Raw genomic sequence first — 16,962 nt, forward strand, 5'->3', positions numbered from 1 at the left:
ACAATGGTGGGCACATAGACAAGGAAACTTCCCCCCTGGATTCTGAAAATGCGCTCCTCGCTCGCCCCCGCTCCCCCGCGCTGCCTTGCCAGCATATATGCTCTTGCGAAACAGCAGCCGGGCCGCGTTTGTTAGACACAATTTTCTGTCATGGAGGAAATGAGAAGACAGCGCGTTGGAAATGTGCACATTGGGAAACATAAATCCAAGCGTGGCTGTTTCGGTATTGTCTCATAGTTTTCTGCTAAGACAGCAAAGAATCTTCTCTATGCTCCTGTTTATCTGCAGGGGATTGTGGGGCTCTTAGATTAGAGAGAGAGAGAGAGGGAATACAAGCCAAATGTAGCTGTCGTGAAGTGACAGACTGTTAAAGCCGACCTCTTGGCAATCGGTCAGTTTGGCTCTGAAGCCACTAAAGCATGATGTTTTGTGTCACGGTGTCATGTTGCCTTCTCATGGTCCTTCCAGGGCCTCTTTGAGTAATCCTTTGGTTCTAGACTGTAAATTTATCACCAGTGTTTCAAGGCCGGGTCTCTGTGTGCGTTATTGAGTTTACAGCTGGGGCTGCTTGCAAGTCTCCAGCTATGATTTTTGGCTCACTGTTGTCTTTTTTTCTTGTGTCTGGGGGATTGTGGCAGATGTGTTCTGATTATGAGAAGAGTCTGGTCCTGCACGCCTACGAGAACGATGGCATGGGTCCTCGAGCCTTGCCAGAGACACACCCGCTGCTACAGGACTGGCAGGTAAGGGGTTAAACCATCAGTTAGATCAGCTTTTTTTTCTGGGTCTTAATCTGAGCCTGTTTTTGCTGCCTTACTTCTCATTTGGGTCACATTTGATATCACAATGAGGTTGCTGTTAATGGAGAGTTGGGGGGAAAAAATCATATTGTACCTTTTTGAGTTCCTGTGCAGTTCACACACTAATGCTTGTCACTCAGCGGTTTCCACTGAGTGGAACATACAATTTCAGCTTGTCAAAAAAAAACGCACTGCCCAAGAAACAATAGCAATTTGGTGGGCAGTTTTGTGAAACAACATGACCATGCAGTGAGGTGTGTGTGTGTGTGTGTGTGTGTGTGTGTGTGTGTGTGTGCGTGCGTGCACATGTGCATTAGAGATAGGAACTAACGACTGCAGCGCTAGTTTTGGGTCGGCAGCCGGGGGAGTCTGTCTAACCATGATGAAGTGCCTTGGATTCACATCGTCTTCCCAGGAAGTGTTTTCCAGGTCATAGCAAATAAATCTCATAGGCGGGCATTTATCTTAATGGACACCCCTGCTCTCCTTCTGTCATGCTGCAAACCACACCATATGGATACAGTCCAGAGGGAAGACTCCATCATGCTGCTGCTTAGTCGCGCCCATAGATAGACCAGGCTCATTAAGTCCACTCCACCCATTTAGTAGACAGTCACACGGAGTCAGGCGGAAACGAGAGAGAGAAATAGAGAGGGAACGCAAGAGGGAGGTTCCTGAGGAATCAAAAGCTCTATATAGAAAGATTAAGTGTTCTATAGATAGGTCACTGGAGACACAAAGGTGGCAGAGTGGATTTGTGTGGACACAGCAGGTGTGTGCGCTGCACTTCCGTTCAAGTCGCACAGATGAATAATGGTTTGACCCATCCTCGTGTCTTCAGGCCACCAACACAACAAAGCCCAACGTTGAGGAGGGAATCACTCTGTTCTCCACTCTTCTCAACAACAAGCACTTCCTGGTCACGTTCGTCCACGCCCTGGAGCAGCAGAAGGACTTCGCTGTACGGGACAGGTAAATCCGTCACCTCAAGACAGAATCATAACAATTTATAAAAACCTAAATAATTATATGATATTTTTGGGTGGCAGATATCAGTGCACTGACTCACATAGCTGGATCTTTAGCACTGGACCACATAGATTACCAATCCAATATGAGTAAAGAGATAAGTAGAGATAATTACTACCCCTTAAAACTGCAATGTTCTCTTCATTTTTTAAAAATAAATAAAAAGTCTGTGGCTTGCAGAAATAAACGCAGAGATAAATGCTGGATGCTGCAGTTTTCGTTGTCTCTAAAGGGCATTTTTTTACATCCTATCTTTTGAGTTTATGAGTCTCTTTACTTTCATGGATCCCAAGTTTAAGCCTCTGAGAGCAAAGAAAACGCTGCCTTTTGGTAAACACAGTAAAACAAATACGGTACATTTGAGCGTTGGTGGAAAGAAGAGCCCTGACAAAATCACCAATTTAGGACTGTATATACAGTAGCGTGGTAATATTTATTTTGTGGGTGAATCATATGGCATTATACCGCGTAGAGAAGATGATTTCCCAATATTCCGTTCATAATTATTGGCTACGACAAGAAACAAAACCACCTTTATTGTTCAGGCAAGTGGTTGATCTTTCTAAATATTTGTTCATCTATTAGTATAGTTTTCCGTTTGTTTTGACGCCCGGAAACTTGCCAGTCACCGTGGAGACGCCGGAGGCCAGACCACATCCCTGTCCAGGCCCAGCGTCAGCATTGACTGATGCGTCCCCTTTCTTCAGGATTAAAGAGGCTTTGTCAGGGAAATCCCCTGCACCTCTGGACGTGCTCAGCCTGACACTCCCTGAGTTGGATCAGACCTATATTTGTCTCTTCGGTCATAGGTCCTTTTTGTTGTTCCATTCTTAAATCGCTGACCACACACACTGACAGGGCAGGCTTGGCAAAGCATGCTCTAGCTCAACTGCCCCCCCCCACTAATGTCTTTTCTCACCCTTCAGATGCAGCCTGGCATCCCTGCTGACGATCGCCCTCCATGGGAAGTTGGAATACTACACCAGCATAATGAAAGACCTGCTGGTGGACCTGATTGACGCGTCGGCTTCCAAGAACCCCAAACTGATGTTGCGTCGGACTGAGTCTGTAGTGGAGAAGATGCTGACAAACTGGATGTCTATCTGCATGTACAGCTACCTCAAGGTGAGGGCGGGAGAGCATTTGGGGTTAAAGGCAGAGCTTGTTGACTCCAGCCCTGTGCCATCTTCTGCAGGAAACTGTGGGCGAGCCTTTCTTCCTTCTGCTGTGTGCAATCAAGCAGCAGATCAACAAGGGCTCCATCGATGCCATTACGGGAAAGGCGCGCTACACACTCAATGAGGAGTGGCTGCTTCGTGAGAATGTTGAGGCTAGGCCACAGGTCTGAACCTCTGTAGTCACAGTTGGGAAAAAAGTTGAATTGTCACTCCTCATATCTGATATCTCTTGTTCCGTATCTTGCAGAACATCAACGTGTCCTTCCAGGGCTGTGGCATGGACTCCCTGTCTGTCAGAGTCATGCACACTGACACAATCTGCCAGGTGAAGGAGAAAACCATAGAGGCCTTTTATAAAAATCTGCCTTTCTCTCAGTGGCCCCGAGCAGAAGATGTAGACCTGGGTGAGAGCATATTTTCTCTGATTATTCTCATCCCCACCCCCCTACCCACCCCACCCACCCAATCCTCCCAGATATAGTAATCTCCTTTGCGAAAGGTCAGTTCCTCCCATGAAGCTCAACTAACCTAAGGCTGCAATATAATAAATGACAGAATGCATCGTGGACAGTGTACAGCGATAATCACAAAGAGTTATTGCTTTCAAAAGGCTGCGGAGCCTGCAGAGCAGATTTGATTAATGGCTCAGGAACATTTCCACAGGTCGTGACACAGACAGAGCGTGGCTGCCCCATGTCTTGCATATTCTTTTCCAAATTTAGAAAGAAATTGACTGATATTATTCTGCTCCTGTCTCCGCTCCGTGTCCATGTCCTCCAGAGTGGCTTGACTCAGGTGGCAACAGCAAGCTTCTGCAAGACCTGGATAACTCCTCAGTGATGGAAGACGGCAGGAAGAAGCTCAACACAGTCTTCCATTACCAGGTCTGTGTATATGTGTTTGGGAATCAGATCTCTGTGGTAGGTGTTGTCACAGTGTAGCTGCTACTGTTACATTAACAGCAGGGGTGTTGAAGGAGAGAACACCTTCTAAAAGCTGTGTCACTAGCTGGTCATGGGTGTGGGAATACACTTGGTTACTGCAGCATTGCTAAATAGAAGTTTTCTCCATTACCTTCTAACAATAAGAACGTCCCTCCCATTCAATAACAGTGGGCATATTGTTAAGAAGTTATAGAGGACACTGAAGCTTATTGGTTAAGCAGATGCAACACAGCATTAAAATGTGTCTTGTAGCTGTACACAATATCTCCTAATACTGGAAATCTACATCTCCAGGCCCAGTTCTTGTGAATATTTAAAGTCTGGAATTGCTTTATCAAATGCAGGATCTGCATAGGTTCTCCCTTAGTTGTGTCTGGCTCCGGTTATTTACTCCCTCCACTCACTGACTCACTGGATTGCCTTAAGCCATAATTCGCATAAGTTAGACGCAGTACTGAAGTGTCCTTTGTAAGTGGACACCAAGTCTCTATTTTCCACATCTTTCTGCGTAACTTAAACTCAGGTCGGAGTCCAACAGCGGGACCCTCCTCAGCAGAGTCATATGAAAACAAACATGTCACCCCAATGTCAAACATCCAAGCAGAGCAAACAAAAGCAGCAGATATTTCTGAGGAGTGGGGGACATTAATGACTTCAGTGATTATTATATTACCTGTTAAAGCTTTGAATTATGGAATTCTAAATACTTGAAGGGAGGGCTGGGGGGGGGGGGGGGGGGGGGGGGCGGGGGTCCAGCCTGTCCAATCAGGAAAGAGATGTTTGCAGAATGACTTGTGTTTATTTTTAAACACGAGTGAGTAACATACATAAAAAATGATAGCCCATAATTTACTTTTATTCAATCACAACATGGCGACATGATGGCGGTTTTCTCCAGGTACCCTAGTTTCCTCCCACAGGTCAAAAACATTCGTGTTAGCTTGATTGGGGGCTCCAAATGGAGTGTGTGAGTAAATGGCGTGTGTATCCTGCATTGGACCAATGTGACCCCGGAAGTCAACAGAAGACATGAATGACTGAACGGCGGGTTTAACTTGATAAATGTGTCCGTGTCTTGCGGGTCAGACTGTCTCTGATACGCTTGATCGTACGCCTGAGTGACAGCGTCGAAAATACACGCAATAAATTACACATTTGTTCTGCAGCGGTGATGAATAATTCATTACATGAAAAACAGTTGTAGCCACTGCCACTTAAGCTTAGAGTTACAAGCATGTGTGATGGGCTGTAGATTGTCAGGGTTCTGCTCTGACCCCATCATTTATTTATATAAACATTCATACATACATGCCCACACGCATATTTACCATTTATAATAAGAGGAAACATTAATAAAACATTTCTGTAAATGTGCTTGTTTAGCTTTGGTGCTAATCGTACTTTAATGCTTGAGCTAACGGAAGATAGTCATGCTAACGTACCCCGACACAGAAACAGCACTACAAAAGCTGTAAAATGAAATAGAGTTAAACATTCTTCTTTGTAAGGGCACCCAAATAAAACACAATTAGAAAAACCAGATGCAAGTATGAATATTTTTATGCTGGTTCTTCCTGGTCCGTGTTCATCTGTGCGTGAGTAAACAGTGGTTCAGTGACCCTTGACCTTCGACCCGTTACCTGTACTTGTTAAGTGCTCTGTTTAGTTTTTGCTGAGCCGAGGGGACCAAACTGTGAAACCAATGAGCTGCAGCGTGTACTAACAGTCTGGGTTCAGTGGTGAGGCTGTTCAATCCATTTCAACACAGCTTGACTTTAATGAGCCCAGCCAGGCTCCTGCAGACTAGTCTAGAAGAATTCAAGACTGACAAACAAACACACACACACACACACACACACACACACACACCACACACACACACACACACACACACCTCTCAACACCACTAGCCCCCTGAGGGCATGCTTAATGATGCTGTTCTGGTGTAACCCATCTCACCCCTGACCTCCTGACCTGTGTCCTCTCTTGTCTCCCCCCAACCCTTCCTTACCTCTCCCCCTCTATCCCTACACAGATCCCGGAGGGGGCATCGCTGGCTATGAGCTTGAAAGACAAGAAAGAGAACACCCTGGGGAGAGGTACGTCACCTTCAGACACACCCATTTCCTCTCTCTTTGACACACTCACCCACAGACGCTGGCGTAAACACACACACCCACTCCATCACATTCAGACGTACACACTGACTTCGCGGCGGGAACGCGATATGTTCGTGCAAACAGGCAAGAAACCGCACATGGTCCCCACCTCCAAACGCCACTGCAGAAATGTAAACACAACTGGCACCTAATGAATCCCAACACACCCTTTTACTGCCTGTGGAAGTGCATCTGTAGAAGTGTTCCATTAGCAGATGTCAACAGCTGTTGGGCCATTGTCCATTTTGAAACCCAGAATATAATAACTGCTCGGCCTGCTGATAGAGTTCACGTGCACCTGCGTTTGTGCTCGTCAGTTCCCTGTCTTGGTTCGCCACCTTACACGATCAGTCCTCGTCCAGCGCTCGGCTGGGCTCCAGCTCTGTCCGTCAAAGCCTCCGCTCTCATTCATACCGGGCCAAATTTTGGATTATGCAGACTCAAACCTGGCTCTGGCTTCAAAGCATCAAAGAGGGTGTTATGAGCCTGAAGTGCTCCCTGGCTAATATAAAACACAATCCTGTCTGCCTGTGATCACTGTTGAGGGTCTGGAGCCAGGCCCACCGGGCAGCAGCATCTCTGGCAGAGCCGACTGCGGCGCTAATACACTCGCGGTGTATGTTTGTGCGTGCACAAATGTCTTTGTTTGTTCTTTTGTGTGCGATGATTCACTGTCTTTGAGTTTGGATATGCGTCTAGGTGTATTTGAGGATCCAAACACGTTAGCGCGTGTTTACAAGCGCTTTTAGATCTATATATAAACCGGTCAGGTTTTAATGCTCTTGGCCGAGCATTAGCGTCTGATTACAATGGCTCCATCGCCAGTCACACGCTCTCTATGCCTTGTCTCCACCAATCTCTCTCTTCTCTCTCTCCTTTCACTCGTGATCTTTCTCTTTCATTCTCTCCGACAGCTCCCCTCCCCTACCTGCCCACAGGCTGCTGTAATCACTCTCTCCTCTCCCATGCGCTCTTGTCAATCTCCCTGTTATTTTTTCCCCTCTCCTATCTGTCACTCGCGTCTGTCCTCCCTCCTCCTGTCTACTCTCGTTCGCTCAGGTCTCCACCTTACTGATTGCACATTGTTTCTTTTTTTTCTCCCCCCATCTCCGTAGTTAAAGATCTGGATACAGAGAAGTATGTGCACCTGGTGAGTACACTCCAGAAACTCCTCCAATAAATAGCGGACTTTTTTTCCATACAATTCCTGTCCGCACTGGTGTCAGTAAAAGCTCAAGATGAGGTTTCCGTATATTGTTGCTTAACATTTGGAAAATGGAGCTACTATCTACTAAATATCAAACATGTGTGAATTAATTAGTGCGTGTCCGTGTTGTTCTACACGTGTCTGAGTGGGTATTTGGGGGATTTTTTTGGCTGGAGCTTTTCCTGATGTAGCCCAGTGTGGGTCTGGTGATGGGGGTGAGTGGAGGTGAGAAGCAAAGCTGCAGAGAGGACATGACAGCACTAATGCAGCTTAAGCTTCTTCTTTTTTTTCCGAATCGTCAGCTAAGATATGGGCCCCTTTGACTTTAGAATAATGAGTTCCCTGGAACACAATTTGCCGGGTGAATAGTTAGTTTTATAGGGGATTCTCTCTCGCTTTTTTTTTTTTTTTTTTTTTTGCTTGACACAAGTAGGTGAATTCTGACTGCTCCCATCTTTTGCCGACCTCGGGTTGAACCCACATGTGCAAGCCAGAGACACAATCTTATACAAACCCAGCAGAATTTCCCAATTTGCCATCACTTCCCTGATCCCGCATGTCAAAATACCCCGACACGGTTTCTGGATCATGTGTCTGATGTAAGAAACAGAACATTCCTCCGTGACAAGTGAGACAGCACAGTAGGGGATTCATTTAGGCCCATATGAGGGGGGGTTTATTTATTACATCAACCTGGTGACCTATAGCCTCTGCTTCCCCAGGTTTTACCTCACGATGAGTTAATGGAGACGAGGAAGTCTCACAGGCACAGCCACCGCAAGAAGGTCCTGCCCGAAATCTACCTGACACGTCTGCTGTCAACCAAGGTGAGCGCCAGACAAGTGATTTCCTGCCACTTTATGTTCCCTCCCCACCACATGTTGAAGGAAAGTGGGCACATATTCCACAGCTGTCAGCTCTGATGGTGGTTCTTCTTTCATCCAAATTTATGATGTTTTTTGTTTTGGTTGGGGGAAAAAAAGTCATTGTTTAGAATATAAATGTCCAGGATGAAGAGCAAGTCCTGCTTAAATACATCTGTGGGATTTAAAAGTACCTTAGATGTGGAGAACTTGTTTCGTCAGTTATATATTTGTCAGAAACACCTCAGCTCCTCTCCAAACCTCAGGAGTAAAACTGCCCACATCTCATGATGGCGTATTCCTGCTCACGTGTGACCGCCTTTTTCTCTTCTTCCTCTTTAGGGAACTCTTCAGAAGTTCTTGGATGACCTCTTTCAGGCCATCCTCAGCATCCCTCCGGACCGCCCTCCCCTGGCTGTCAAATACTTCTTTGACTTCCTGGAGGAGCAGGCAGACAAACGGGGCATCACAGACCCAGACACCCTGCACATCTGGAAGACCAACAGGTGAGATGACTTGATTCTGGGGTGCCCCACCCCCCCGGCACTACTTTAAAACATCTTTCCTCTCTCCGTCTCCAGTTTACCTCTACGATTCTGGGTGAACATCCTGAAGAACCCCCAGTTTGTATTCGACATAGAGAAGACGGATCACATGGACGCCTGCCTTTCTGTCATCGCCCAGGCCTTCATCGACGCCTGTTCCATCTCTGACCTGCAGCTTGGCAAGGTGAGAATGGGCCTAGATCTGTCCATCTGTGCGTCTGTGTGCCTGTATATCAGCCAAAGAATGTTTCAGATGCTAGGAACACATTGTTGTGTTGTTTGCAGGGGAGTTTTCATTGTGTGGCAATCAGAGATAATGATATCAGTATCCGATCTTCAGAATCAGCAGCTGTCACAGATGCTCACGTCGCAGCAAAGAAAAAAATAAAATATGATTTTGTTTTTGTTGTGTATATTAGATACCCTTGCAATCAGGATCTTATTAGATTTTGAGCCTTTTTGAAAGTAAAGTAATCCTGCAGCCGGTGACAAATCTGACATTTTTTTGTGATTCTTTTAGCCGTAATCAGTCGGCACAATTGAGGTTTTAGAACCTGCAGATCCAGTTTCCGTCAGATCTGTGCGTGCGCCACATGTATACAGACCCAGCAGTGCTTATCTGCACATACAGACAGCATACACACATTCTTTCAGGAAAAGTCAGCTGATCCAAGACCACGGGCAGTCTTTTTTCTGTGTGTGTCTCTGTGTTCAGTCATGCATGTGTCCGTTTGTCTGTCAGTGCACTGGTATGTCAGTGTGCTCACAAATCCATCTCGCCCCGACACCGTGACCCTGAGTACACTCTGCTCCTCGTCTCCCTCTGACTCCTTCCTCACAGAAACACAGAAACAGCCTCATTTATAGACCTTAGATCCGTCCCGGTGCGCTTGTTTTCACTGTTATTCACAGGTACATTGTCTGGATACATGCAAATCCTATGTGTAACATCCAGCGGCGTCGTATTTTTGTACTTCTTTGTGGCCTTGTTATCCTGCAGCATCTGGCTGTGCACAAATTAACAAGGCTCAAGGATATGGTGACAGGTTTTTTTTTCCTGGAGTTCAAGGAGAAGGACGTGATACCAGTCTGTCGTTTTCGGCGAGTGTTTTCAGTGGCTTGTTTGTGCGATGGCCTCAGGAGAGGGCAGTGAAGGGCACCAGGGTCTGGATTAGCACCAGTGTGGTGGCGGGGAACCGAACGACTGTTTCTACAGAAACCCTCTTATCTGGCGAGATGCAGACATGGAGGACCAGTGTGGGGGGGTTGGGTCACGCGGGGGTTACCAGACAGATGGGCAGACAGCAGGAAGTGACCTTGTGGGCAGGAACAGGAGTGAGGATCCCAGTAGAAGAAACTGATGTGGCTTAAACTTTTTTTTTTTTTTTTTTACCACAGCACCTTTAGCACACACGCAAACAAATGCACACACATTATGTGACACAAATAAGTCATGACACAAAGAAATATTAAGTTGCGCTGTAAGCACATTCACTGATGCTGAAAGCTGAGGCTGACCGCCTCTCTTTTCCTGCCCTACTTTCTCTCCGTCGCTCCCTCTCTCGCTCACAACGACGGCCACACTGGCTCACTGCAGTACACCCTGCTATTAGCACAGTACGCCCATAACCTCTTAGCCCTGCTACACTTCTTCCTCTTGCTTGACTAAGTACCAAAGCCTGCGGTGAGTGTGGCGAGGCTGGCAGAGGTATGAAGGAGAACTATGTCAGCTGGAATGCACCTCCTCTGACTTTTTCAGTGTCCTGGTGTGTGGAAAGGAAGCAGCTCCCTCCTCCTATTGTCTTTGTGCCCGGTGAGGTCTGAAATAGCATCCAGTTCAGCTAAAGCATTCCTGCGAAAGGTCATTAGGTTTGGATTTAGGCTGCAAAATAGTGCACACACCTCCTCTTTAAAAACTGAAGCCCTGAATTATGTATGGACTCCCCGAAGAGCAGGACAGTTGTGCCACACGTGGAGTCTGGCAGCGGTTCATGCAGGCAGATGATGCCTCATACACCCTCCAGCCCTGTGGAGAACAACAACCACTTTAGTCTGCAGTGCAAATCCTTGCTGCTATCATGCCATCGACCATTTTTTTAGTACTTAACTCTAATGTAAATGGTTTCAACGCAATGAGAGAGTTTTACTCAAGCTGGTCCCTCTATAGATGCAAAAAAAAGGCAGTATAGAATGGTCCAGCGGGAGATAAGCCGGATGTTACAATCAAAAGGTCTGATGAAAATGATTCGCATTGAATGGAAACACTCGCGGATCGTCTGATCTTGGGTTTCAACTTTATTGAAAGCATTCTTTAAATCCATGTTCCAGGACTCCCCGACAAACAAGCTGCTTTATGCTAAGGAGATCCCCGAGTACAAGAAGAGAGTGCAGTTGTACTACCAGCAGATACAGGAAATGTCTCCTCTCAGCGAGCAGGAGATGAACGCTCACCTTGCCGAGGAGTCACGGGTGAGTAAAGTGTTCAGAACGTGTGTGCGTCGTACTCTGCCAGCTCACGGAATTGAAATTCTGGTACCGAAGGGGGTCCAATAAAGGCCTTTATTTTTCATACCACAGAAATACAGAAATGAATTCAACACCAACCTGGCCTTGACGGAAATCTACAAATATGCCAAAAGATACAGAAACCAGGTGAGAGAAGAGCGCCTGCTTTTTGATTGGAAGTACTGTAGATGTTTTCTGGAGCCACAGAAGCACAGCCTGCTGCTCTTGCTGTTTTCACTCATGCAGATTGCCATCGCAGCGTGACGTACAGTATCAGCGAGAAGCATCACGTTCCATGTTGAATTCTAGCATTCTGTAAACAGCCTTAAAATATTTCATTTATCTTCAGCATGTGCACTTAAGACTGTTTATTTCCTCTCAGTCGCAGCTCCCATGACCCTTATTGGTTTAATGATACTACTCAGTTGCTTCCATGGACGGTCTCTTTGAACCAGCCCCCACATTCTTCCCATCCTCCCCCATGTTTTCTCCACAGCTTTTATTATTCTGACGAGAGGCTTAGTCAGGGGTGACTGTGTCTTACTGCAGCACACTTGCGATAATACCATTTAGCTTCTTTCCTCTGTCATGCTACTGTACTGACGCGGGCCAGGAGCTTTTAGACTCCCATTCACAGAGCACCGTGAATGGCCCCTGATTGCCTATTCTCGCGCCCCGGCACAGCTTGCTCTGCCTGGTTGCACTCTACTGTTAAGAGCCCATAAATCCCACTGACATGGTGACAACTATTGGGCGTGAATAACAGAGCAGATGTGGGTTTTGTATATATGTGAAGAGCAAAAGAGCGTTGTGGTGTGGAGACATGCATGCAGGCTGGAGAGGAGGTGAAAGCACTCCTGTCTTTGTTTTCAACTTTCTCTTGCCTAACTTACAGAGTCCAGGCAAGTGGCCAGCTTGGTAGATGCATGGACGCTCCACAGTAAATGAAAAGTCATCTCTGTTGTGTTTCTCCCCCTCCTCCCTCCCCCCTCCTTCAGGTGGTGAGTGCTCTGGAGTCAAACCCCACTGCACGGCGCACTCAGCTGCACCACAAGTTCGAGCAGGTCATTGCTCTTGTGGAGGACAACATCTACGAGTGCTGCAGCGAGGCCTGAACCAGCCGGCGTGTTTCTTTTCCTCCCACCAGTCATTTCTTTCTCCTGCTGACAGCTGCCTTTTTCTCAACAAAAGCTATTTGGGAATGATGCCCACTGAAGCAAAAGCCTTTCCTAAAGCGTTGTTATTGTTGAGAAGGCGTGAAAAGTGGAAGGGCAAAGGACTTAAACCTCTAAAGCACCATTTTCTTTTCTGTTCTTTTTTTTTTTTGCTGATCTCAGAATGCCAAGGAACGATCCTAAATGTCTCCCTATGACACAGACAGACTTGCAGTCTGGCTCATCCTTGCAGGGAACATGAAGGCTTTACACTTCTGGACGTTACAGTGAGTGGGACCTACCGTCAGCCCTGGTGGCAACCTTAAGCACTGAACCCTTTTCTTAAGGGCCAATGAGAGCCAATGATGCACTGCACTGTATTATAATGTCCATAGCAATATTTATAGATGTGTTATATTATAATTCTACAAGTGGCCTGAGTAGAAAGGACCTCTCTCTATTCTTAAAGCCTGCAAGGTTCTCAGGTGTGACAAGTGAAGTAGTTGATGCCCATTGGTGCTCTGAATAGTTCGTTCGTTCCATTGTGCATTGCAGGTCAATGATGGGTTGTGGGGGAGTGTGTTGACCGATATTAATGACCTTGAAATTAATGGAATCCCTTGGCAGAGATGCATTAGTCCAGAAGTGTTAATCAGTGTGTTTGTCGATAAAAGAGGGAAATTTAACATTTATGATGAAAAAAAAAGAGCTCAATATATAATCCGAGGAGACTGTATTTGTGATGCCAAATGATTTGTCGAAGTTTGTGAAATAAATTACAGTATTTAGGATTTTATCATATCCGCCGATGACGAACGCCTCATTTGTAAACACGTTGCTCCGAAAGTCCAGGTGATTCGCAGGAGACGGTCTGAAAATGCCAGACAGCTGCGGAGGATGACATCTTACACCCTTATTAAAAATCATGGCAGCCCTTAACAACTGAGGTTGGACCATGATGAGGGAGGTCAAGCTGCAAATGCAAGTGGAGGGCAGGAGTGAAATCAGATGTCACCTATTAAAGAAAGTTGTTGCTTACAACACTGACATTTTGAGGTCCCAACTTATAATTTGTTGAATATAGATGAGTTTTTAAAGGATAATGGAAAAGGTGGGCGGCCTAGACGTGGATTTGACCATTATCTCCTCTTTCCCTGCCACCTAAATGCTCTCAAATGAGCCTGTGGAACCCATGAAAGTCCTCAATTGAAACACATTTGAAAGTAAAAGTCACACAGACATTTGGTCTAGTTTTTAATTGCAGGACACAGAACAACTTCAACAAGAGTCTAACAGTTACACAATGAACGTCATATCTCCCGAAAACGCAGCCTCACATTCTGACATGCCCACGCCACGTTCGTCCGTGGGCAGGAGGCGCCGTCTCTCTGCATGCCCTTTTCACTTCTGTCCATGTCAAACACGAACAAATAATTAGTTTCCTGTCACCAGCAACGGACGCTGAACCCCTCCAAAGTATCAAAAACAACAGAACAAACAAAAAAATGGGTGCTATCTAATCATTAATATTGACAACTAATCTCACAAAGGCATTTGTGATAATTATTCAAAGCACATTTGGAGGGTCTACAGCTGCAACAATTACTTGAACTGCTGAAGCTGATCGGGGGGAGGGGGGTTGTTGAATTATATTTTCATTTATCAGGTGTTTTCTTTGTGAAATTGGACTGTGTTCAGCTCGTGTGAACAAACCCCTCCCCCGTTGATTCTGGGTTTGATCTCCGGCCAGCTGAGCACTTTCCACCAGGAGATGCACGGAAGGCGCACGTGCTGGTTTGGTGAGATCGACCAAAGGTGAAGCTGCGTCGCCGCAGTGGACGCTCGCATGGAGACAAGTCAAGAGGATTGGCTGAAGGAACGTCGCACTGCATGGCGGTGGAGGGTCTCCGGGTGTGCAGGGACAGATGGGGCATTAAATGGGGGGGGTGGGGCAGGATGTGCAGGTCAGGCGGGGGCCACCTGGCTGGAGGAGACAGATGAAGACTGGGTCTTGGACACGGTGGTGGCGGCATCATCGTCGCCAAATGGGTTTTTTCCACAGCACACTGTTGTGATCATGCAGTTCCTGAACTGGGGGGGGTCAGGAAGATGGCAAGCATGAAATTTAGAACAAAGGCTACCAATTTTCCTAGATTTCTCTCCTGGGTCATTTCAAGGTCAGTTATCAGACAGTACCCAATTATTTTTTTTAAATGTGTTGGTAAAATTAATCAAATCTCATCTTACACATAGTATCATTACACCACAGTATTTATATGTATATGGAAGTAGCTGCTATCGGTTACCTGTCTGTTTAACAGAATGTAGATGACCGGGTTGTACAGGGCAGCACTTTTGGCGAAGAAGGCTGGAGCGGTCATGAAAACTGGTCCAAACTCTGTTCCCTGATTGGCAAAAATGTACCAAGCCACACTGGCGTAGGGAACCCAGCACACCAGGAAGGAGATGACCATGACGATGACCATACGTGTGACCTCTTTCTCTGCTCTCTGGGTAGTTTCAGACTCCTGCTGCAAGGCTGCAGCCTGAGGACAAAGAGAGAGAGACAGACAGAAAGGCAGGTTGTTGACGTATTTAAGGACTAATCTGAGATCCAAATGCAAACAAAATGTTCTAAAACTGATGGAGATGGAGGATTAGATAAGCAAACAGACTGATTGGTTTGTACAATAGACTAGCGTTAGAGAACAGAGGAATGTGCAGTTAATTAGTCCTGATTTTTCATGCTGCTGAGGATTTGTTTACATCTGTAATGGCTTCTAGCGCAGCAGTTAAACAAACGCGTTTGGTTTATTTTTCATTATTGAGTTAAATTCTTCGTCCATGTATGCAAATGTGTCTGCGAAAAGTCAAAAGGTGGATTTTTCACCCCTTTGTGCTCCATAGCCTCCAAAAATGGGTCCGGACAGGTTGAAAATTGAGTGAAACTATTGTATTTTGCATTAATAGGGTGTTTAAAGATAATATTACTTCCACCATTTTGCAGACACAAATAAGCTTTTTAGAAATTCCTACTTTTTTGTCTGGAAAATCAGATTTGAAAGCTGCTTGAAAGAGCAATTCTTTTCTGCTTTGATGTCACCATCATAAAACAAATGTTCAACTATTTATGACCATTAAGGAATAATTAATGTTTTCATATCATTATTAATGAGGGCATTGGGGTGACACAGTGCTGACAGACTGCCCTCCAGCTGGAGGACCTGGATATAAGCTGCCATGTTGGCAATGACCTGCCCTCCTGAAGCGTCCTTGAGCCATTAAATCCCTCACATCTCCAGATACTCTGCTCTGTATCTCTGCCAACATCCCTAAAGGGAACAGAAAACCGGGAATTTCTCTGCTGGTACAGTCAACCTGATGATTAATGCAGCATCTGGCTGAGGTGCTCTTACCGCTCGCACGGTGCAGAGCAGGCGGCTGTAGCAGAAGAAAATGATGGCGAGCGGGATGGAGAAATGAAGGATAAACATATAGATGACAAATGAGGTGTTGTTGATCTCAGGCTTGGGGGTGTAGTAGTCGATCCCGCAGGAACACTGCATTCCTTCTGGGATGTACCTGCATCGACACATGTCATAATCATTCCCTCCAGGTCGCCTCACCTGGTGCCTGATAATACATATGCAGCTCTAAGCGCTCTGGGGGAAAACTTTGAACTCAGCAAGCAAATGTTCAACACAATATTGGTGGTTTGATGTCATTTAAAAGCCTTGCAGTCAAGGTCTACATGCTGCAACATACAGTCATACCGGGACCACCCCAGCAGTGGAGGTGTCGCGCACGTTAAAGCCATGATCCATGTGAACACCAGCCCGGCAATGGCATGTTTCTCCCCAAACCGGAAGTTGGTCATCGGCTTGCAGACGACGATATAGCGCTCAACAGCCAAGACCACCAGCGACCAGAGAGCAATCTCCCCTGGGAGCCAAGCAGAACACCGACATAAACGTAAGACCAGGTTTGAGAAGTAACAAAAGTCCAAGACACAAGCGTCTTTCATTTCTCTACATCTCTGTCACTTACCTCCTAAAGTGGCAAAGAATCCTTCAATGTTGCAGCCGGTGACCCCCAAAACAAAGTAGGCGTGCAGGGCCGTGTAAAGCGTGACCGTGAATCCGCCGATGACCATGAAGAGGTCGGCCACAGCCAGGTTGAGCAGGACGTAGTTCAGGGGGGTCCTCAGCTTTTTGTGCTTCACGGTCACAAAGAGAGTGAGGAAGTTGACAGGGAAGGCGGTGATGATTAGGAACAGCATGTACGCAGCTACAAGAGAGTACTTCCAGGGCTCAGCCAGGTAATACTGAGGGTACTCAAATGGGCTGCGGACCACCCCAGTCTTGTTAGACATGGGGATATAAAAGTTGGGTCCTTCCGTGCCGTTCATGGCTTCCCTTAGTCCGAGTCCTCGACACAGGAAACACAAGCTTCTCCTCTGAAGGAATCTTGTTGTGTGATAGTATTGCAAATAGGAGATGAGGGGATGGCTGGAATGATGGGTCTGGTGAAAGCAAAAGGTTCTCAGCAGCACGCCAATGCAGCGATGCACCTTTTAAC

The 16,962-nt window shown here is 46.4% G+C and overlaps 2 protein-coding genes across 2 annotated transcripts in view; one reads left to right on the forward strand and one right to left on the reverse strand.

Moving 5' to 3' along the window:
- plxnd1 (plexin D1) overlaps positions 1–13,196 on the forward strand; it is a 53,665-nt gene extending 40,469 nt beyond the window's left edge. The window contains 14 exon segments of the mRNA XM_057040825.1: positions 639–743; positions 1,642–1,772; positions 2,756–2,954; positions 3,025–3,171; positions 3,255–3,411; positions 3,788–3,891; positions 5,987–6,050; positions 7,226–7,260; positions 8,040–8,144; positions 8,523–8,686; positions 8,762–8,909; positions 11,054–11,194; positions 11,303–11,377; positions 12,229–13,196. Of these exon segments, the coding sequence (XP_056896805.1) occupies positions 639–743; positions 1,642–1,772; positions 2,756–2,954; positions 3,025–3,171; positions 3,255–3,411; positions 3,788–3,891; positions 5,987–6,050; positions 7,226–7,260; positions 8,040–8,144; positions 8,523–8,686; positions 8,762–8,909; positions 11,054–11,194; positions 11,303–11,377; positions 12,229–12,345 (1,692 nt within the window). The 3' untranslated portion in view covers positions 12,346–13,196.
- A 429-nt stretch (positions 13,197–13,625) lies between these two features.
- LOC130530058 (rhodopsin-like) lies at positions 13,626–16,946 on the reverse strand. Its single transcript, XM_057040930.1, has 5 exons — positions 16,432–16,946; positions 16,158–16,326; positions 15,801–15,966; positions 14,691–14,930; positions 13,626–14,475 (listed from the first exon to the last, which is right to left on the reverse strand). Exons 1-5 carry the CDS (start codon positions 16,790–16,792, stop codon positions 14,350–14,352), a joined length of 1,062 nt encoding a protein of 353 aa, XP_056896910.1. The 5' UTR covers positions 16,793–16,946; the 3' UTR covers positions 13,626–14,349.
- Positions 16,947–16,962: the final 16 nt, after the last annotated feature.

This window comes from Takifugu flavidus, chromosome 8, assembly GCF_003711565.1.
Source record: "Takifugu flavidus isolate HTHZ2018 chromosome 8, ASM371156v2, whole genome shotgun sequence".
NCBI lineage: Eukaryota > Metazoa > Chordata > Actinopteri > Tetraodontiformes > Tetraodontidae > Takifugu > Takifugu flavidus.